The sequence below is a fragment of the Epargyreus clarus genome, unplaced genomic scaffold (assembly GCF_041222505.1).
Source record: "Epargyreus clarus isolate Ecla_fem2 unplaced genomic scaffold, WU_Ecla_fem_2.2 ptg000017l, whole genome shotgun sequence".
Classification (NCBI taxonomy): Eukaryota; Metazoa; Arthropoda; class Insecta; order Lepidoptera; family Hesperiidae; genus Epargyreus; species Epargyreus clarus.
The window spans coordinates 9290344-9297742 of NW_027332225.1; the positions used below are offsets into that span (position 1 = coordinate 9290344).

Below are 7399 nucleotides of genomic sequence, written 5' to 3' on the forward strand. Positions count from 1 at the left end.
TTTGGTAAACTGTTGCGTCGTTTAATATGTCGTTGCTCCTGTTGGTGTGGCAGACCCTCAATTAACCAATTTGATTAAGATAATGCAGCTATTTAATAAGCAAGGAACATTATCATTTGAAATTAGCGAACCGATCAATGAGGTGTTTATGTATGTGTGTAAAATTGAAGTAGCAGTTTGGCTATTTGGAGAATACGTAATGGATGATAAGTCTGGATCTCAAGTTTCGTTTGATGAGGATACATTTTTGAGCAACATGTAATATATCGTTTCTCAGGCCCTCAACCGGAATTTGGCGTCCTTAAAATGTTTAATTGGCATTTACAAAAAGTAATAAAAGGTATCTAAATACAACGTATTTACGTTTGGAGGTGGTAGTACCCTTTGTAGTTCGACTCCAACGGCACCATTACTTTATAATGTAAGTATACAACCTCACCACACCTATTTCTGCCTAATAACAGCAATGTTCAAGGCTCCTGTGTTCTGGTTTCAAGGGTGAGGTAAAGGAGACACTTATTCGTGGCGCTCCAGCTTAGTCTTCAGGGGAAGCGGTGCATATGCAGCATATATACCAACAGAATCATTGTCATAATGTGGACAGGAACAGCCAGCAAACGTTTAATCAATTGGGCCGACCTAATGTGAACGAGCCCTAAGCCAAATTAAATTGCACGGATTTAGCTGTCGTGTCAGTGACATTAAAACATTAGTGCCCCTGTATATTTACTCAGCCCGACAGTTTTATTTTTTGTTGACTAGTGGCTTCTGTTATTCACCAGATTATACACATTTTTTTTATATATTCTGAAGAACACTTGATATTATTGTTACTTTAGTGTAAATAGCAAAGATCAGCCGTCGGCGAACTGTGTCGGGCCGACTCAAAAAAACTTAGCACTTGTATTTTAATCTGTGTCTGATTATGTTCATACTGTCAATAAAGTTAGGCTGAAAGGCAAAAAGCCAAGGTCGTAAAACACCATTTAAAAAAAAATTTGTTCATACTGTCACTGTCAAGTCTGTCACATGAAAATCAAAATAATGAGAACTGAGAAGTCTTTCGGAAAGAATTCTTTAACCAATAAAAAGTTGATAAAGTTCTCGCCTTTGTCTTGAATGTTACCTTTTTAAAACCAAATATGTTTACTATAAATCTCCGTCGATTATACTACGTTTGCGATAAAGTGATAATTAGAAATCTAAGAGGCCGGAGGTTAGAAATGGGACCTAATCCTGGTTTAGACAAAAGATTGCAAGCTTTCAAGGAAGAAGGATTGAAAGTTGAGGACAACGATGCTGAGGAATTTATCGAACAATCGGACAGTAGTTTTTATAATGTAAGTATACAAAAATATAGGTTATGTCATTATGTCTAAATGGTGTATTGGTACGGCATCGACGTTATTGATCATAAAATATCAGTGAGCTATAGATAATTATTTACGAGAAATAAGTTTTATTCAGACAATCATTAGCTGTAATCATTATTTGGTATGTTGATGTCCTATTTATAAGTTATGGAATGACTGAATGTCTTACGAGTTGTTTAAATAGGCAATTATAACATTACCTACATTATTCATCGAAGTAGCAATCACTGCTAATCATAACACACCACACATATTTATTATTTTTTATTTATGGCTCAAAATTTTCTGTATCTGATCGTCAGAACCAAACAATCTGTGAAGTGCATAAATCAGCGAATAAATGGTCGCCGGAATCATACATTAATTTTGTAAAATCATATAAACTTTTTTACATTAGGGGCCTCCATTCAAATTTCCGCTCCGGGAAGCCTAAACCTAAGCTAACGGGTTAACTCGATTGGTGTTTCTGTTTGTATTATAACATTCAACATTATATTTTCAGGTTGGACGAGCATATGGAGAGCATTTGAATGAAACTCTAATTGGTAAACATGAGCTCCGTCATCATATTATCAAAGAAAAATATTTCAAGGAATATACACCCAATCTACTAACTTGGAGCGAAAAAGAGCAAATCCGCCATCTCGCCTCTACCCACCCTGATGAATGGACACCTGAAAAAATTGCTGAAAGTTTTCCTGTTACAGTAGCTGTAGTTAAGGTATGAAATTTTATTTATACTTAGGGCCGATTTCACCAACATCGCATAAATCTGATTCCCAGAATAAGTTGTTAGTTACTCGCGAGTAAGCCTATTTTACGTTTCACCAACATTTATCCTAGTGACAAAATCTCTATACTGAAGTAAAGTCGTATACCGCCGATTTCGGCAGAATAAGCGTTATTCTTAGATTAGTAGTGTCATTTTTCTGTCACTGTATTGTATGTTGTACAACTTGTACTTATTATTTATATCATTGATTAAAACCTTAATAATGGCACGTCGTCTAAAGACAGAAAATCGGTTTTGTTTAATTGTACTTTATATAATTATATAAAACAATAATAAAGATTTGTTTACGCCAAATAAAAAAATCGAAATACGACAAAACTAAAGCAAAAAGCTCGCGATCACTGTCCACTAAACTGTCAAGATAACGTATTATCCAAACAAATGTAAGAATATGCAGCGCTATTGTGCAAGTATATGTCAAACTGACTATTTTACTTGGATGCATTACGTATTTGTTCAATTCATTTGTTCAACGTCACAGAGTAACTATGTGAGAATAAGATATCCTTAGACTAACGTGGTGAAACGAAATTGAAGTTAACCATGGAATAAATTGACAGAGTAACGTTATACCGGGATAGCTACTCTAGTATAAATTAAGTGTTGGTGAAATCGGCTCTTACTCTTAAGAAAAAGGCATTTAATTTATATTTACCATAAAAAAATATTAGTTTTAAATTATTGTTAATGGATAGATATGATACATCTTCATATTCTGTTATGACGGCACAATAGGAGTTTAATTGATTGTATTGAATTATTGTTTACTATAATTTTAAACTAATTTCCAGAAACTTCTCAAATTCCCATGGAAACCAGCATCAGAGCAGCGCATAGCACGTCATGATGCATCTGCTATGAGAAATTGGAAGGAGCTTAAAGAAGGATCTCTTGACATACCAAAAGAATTACGAGAACACTTCTTGAAGTTTTCAGAAAGAACAATACCACCATTAAACAGAAAATCAATTAAAGAAGATATGACTCAAGAAGAAAAACTGGGTGAATTTGCAAAGATAATACAAAGATGTGCCAAGAAAAGTGAAAACAAATCAGGGACAATAAATACTGATGAAAATGAAGAAGATAATGATATAGATACAAAGGAAAGTAAAGTTAAAGTCAAAAGAGATACCAAGAGAGTCACATTAGATCAGCTCACAAATAAAATAAAAAAAAGAATAGAATGTGGCACCGAGGTTAACTTACCTGATAAGATTATGTTAGATACAGTGTCTGTAATGCCCACACACCAGTCTGAAATAAACATGACAAAAGAAGTTGAACTATTCAATGATAATAGTGAGAATGGTAAAGGTACACAATTGACCCAGTTCAAAGAAGATAATAATAAACTCTTTGCTGGTGGCAATTACCCAGAAAGGATAAGAATACCCAAAAAAGCATTCAAAAAAGGTGCAACATATAAAGTAAATGACTGCTTTTATGATGATGATGGCAGATTTTTGTACAGAGTTATAGGCATGACTAAGGATTAGAAAGTGTATTAAGTGTAAAGTGTACGAGTATAATTATTACTTAAATAAAACGAGTTCAGCTGAAGCCTTGTTTTTTATTTTATAAAAAATTATATGCATTTCATTATACTTGTCCATTACAATAAAATTATTCATTTCGAACCGATTATAACATTGAAATTCAATGCAACATTTCATTGATAAATTATTGCATGTCTTTTATTATTATTAATTAATATATCTTGCGGGATATAGTTTTAAACCAAACATTGATTATTTTGCAATAAACAATAATATAGTATTTTATATGTATATCATTATAAAAATACATCTGAGTGACTATCACCATTGTACATTTTGTACGGAACATAAAATATGGCTTTACTGATCACCTGGGGGCACTAGTTGTAATAAAATAACATAAACATTACATTTTGAGACTTAACTAATGTCTGGATACAAAATAATACTTTATGCCACTGAATGATATACAATTTCGATAATATTTCGAGACTACATAAAATAAACCATAAATGAAGACTTACGGACAAAAATAATCTGATTATAGACAACTAATGATTGAAAAAAGTTTGTAACATTTATACAAATATTGAAATGGTTATTTTTCAATTCATTGATAATGTCCAATCCAGTTGCAATTGTTAAATCCATTAAAAAAAAAGAGTGCATTTTCAATTTCTACATAATATAATGTAAAGTCTAATCAGATAGGATTTCCCAACTATATAAACAATTGTATACGGCTATTTGCTACATACTCACATCATTCCATTGGCGCTAATACTACAGTTAGTCGAAATAAATAATTGCTGTTATTTAATGCAGTATCGATTTTTTATGATATCGATAACGCATATATTAGTGTGGTTAGTGACGTGAGTATTGTTTCGTGTATTACATAATCAAGCAATACATGGGGATATTAATTCATTATTGCAGTATACTAATAAACGCCCTTATGCTCCGGCTACACTTGCTAAACGACGAACAAAATAATCATGTATACACTTAAAAGCAGCACTAATGTAATTATGAATAACATTTGGAAAAAAACATGTAAACGATATTTCCGATGACAAATTTATATACACACCTAAATGTACTTGATTTTATCCTTACACATTGCATACAGACTAAACTTCTTTAAAACATCGTCGCATGTGGAGCAGGCGCATTAGGGGATGAAATTATGTACGTTTAGGTAATAAATACATCTGGCAACACAGCAAGTCTTTATACGAATATTGTTGAAGGGTCTTTTTAAGATTAGGCCTACCTATACTTTGTCTTACCATTATTGCTTGTGATGACAAAAATTAGATAAAAAAGCTAATGTTTAGTAAATATAATTTATCATCTCATCACACACGTAAATAATTATAATATGTATGTTGACACATCATCCAATACTTTTGATTCTCATTTGGCAGTCACATTGTTTTTATATTTTAGTTAAGGGCACTGTTTTACGTCGCGCTGAGCGTACATATGCACTTTGCCATTTGGGATCGTCTATTTACGTTTGAGGATTATAAAGAGCAAAATAAATAGTTGATTAAATATTTATTGCAAAAATGACATGGTAATTATCAGAAAATGCGTCACGGGTAAGTACCTGTAATTTTTGTACAACGCAATGTACAGACGATCCCTTTTATTTACTGTACTGTAAGATTTTAAAATAACAAAACACAAGTATCTCGCTGTATGCACAAATAATAACTATAACAGACAATAAATATTTATATAAAAAGTGTATTTATTGGAATGTTTCAAGTCATTACATTGTGCATTTACATTTTTATATCGAAGAAAACAACACGTGACTTTAAATCAAATCCAAACAGTATTCGTTTACGAATAACTACATTATAAACATCACATAATTATATACAATCGGTTATAATGCCCGTCACACATCTTGACGACATACATGTTGCGCCATTTTTTTCTGACTACGAGACTGAATTGCTAATCGTCCGCAAATAGATAATTTTCACAAGTAAATAATAAGTAAGTAATATTATATAGCTGCACTGATTTTTGACATTTAGTAAAAAAGTTTTGCTACGTCCTAATACGAAAAAGCGTTTGAAAAGTTCATTGTGACGCGGATGCGTTCCATATTAGTTCTCAGTGATAACAATATATTTTTGATCGGACTTGGGTAGAACATAAATATACATGTGGGCGAAGCACACTGCGTGCCCGATTCCTCACATATATAAAATGATGGTGATCGAATGTGCGATTGGATCGCTAGTTACTCATTGTACTAGTAACCTATCCTACGTCGACCTTATATATCAAAGCCTTGGTCTAAAACAAATCCGACGGGTATTACACCGATTGCCTTCACAGACCTTAACCTACACTATACAATGTATTTATGTACAATCCAAATTTTATTACATTCCAATACTTAGCGTTAGCACCCGCAATCCTAATGAACTAATGGATATGCCAAATTATTACGATCGTCGCGTCAGCCGCGAAACGCGACATCTAATTATACATAAAATAATTAATGTTTTTTGTAGCTGTCCAATGAGATTATACGATGATTATTTCGACACATTACTACTGTATATATGAATACGTATCTTCTGCTCAAAACAATACAAAGACCTTTAATAGATATATAATAACGAATTGTGACTTAATGTTGATTAAATAAAAAAAAGCATGAATTGGCAATCAATTCCGTACACAATGTAGATACATCTGTGGATGAACGCTGAAAATTTTGTTCCATAATGAGACTGCCACTAAAATCTAAACATTTTCCATCCACAACTTAAAATTACAATTGGGGCATTTCATCAAGACATAGGCCATATTCAATGCGTCACTTATGCACACAAATACATTTTAATTCTTTAAGCTCATACTTTTTACAACAATGTAGCTACCACGTATTATTAATTTAGAACGATCACGAGAAATAAAATAATTTAATGTAACATTATTATCGATTTTAAGTGAAGAAACATTGATCCCGAATAAGGACGGGAGATTAAGACATTTTATTACAATATTAAATATTAAAGTATGATAAACATTTTTCATTTGTAAACTTAAACGGACGGCATTGTAGCTCAAAGAAGTTGCAAGGCTATTGCTAGTTGCGTATGCGCGTCACTAAAGTAATGGGAATTAATCAGTACACGAGTGTAAGGGTGTTTTCCCATCAGAGATGTGTGAGGTAGCTTCGTCATGAACGTGTGTCAAATTCACAAATAGGATTGCTTTATTTTCATTACTCAAGCACTCCATTGGTGGAAATCACACACATGCATATACCTTGCACATATCTGGTGGCAAAGCAACCTAACATACTATAATAAAACATGCTCGGCTCACTTCACCTGTATATCGGCATTATATTTTACTATAGAAATTCTTCGAATAAGATTTAATGATCAAGACCATGCATAAATTCATAATTCTATTAAGAAACGTTTGTTCATTCTTACGTTCCAAAAACCCTTATATTTTTATTTTTACAAAACCATAGTGCCGTAGCGAGAAATAAGGATAAAATACACATCTGGACGTCACTCAAGGAGGACTGTTGTTTTAATCAACCTTGTAGATATATTGTTTTTGAAAAAATACGTTTAATCACCGAAGCGTCGCTTGTTTACTGAACAAGATAACATCAATTTATTTAACGACAATAGTCACAATACTGGGCAAAATTTGTGTAATTTATTTTGCATTTCCTTATAATA

General features: G+C 32.5%; 1 protein-coding gene across 1 annotated transcript; it reads left to right on the forward strand.

Annotated features, from left to right (window-relative positions):
* Window positions 1–1000: 1000 nt before the first annotated feature.
* LOC140748875 (uncharacterized) lies at window positions 1001–3729 on the forward strand. Its single transcript, XM_073081748.1, has 3 exons — window positions 1001–1340; window positions 1876–2094; window positions 2958–3729. Exons 1-3 carry the CDS (start codon window positions 1143–1145, stop codon window positions 3663–3665), a joined length of 1125 nt encoding a protein of 374 aa, XP_072937849.1. The 5' UTR covers window positions 1001–1142; the 3' UTR covers window positions 3666–3729.
* The last annotated feature ends 3670 nt before the right edge of the window (window positions 3730–7399 follow it).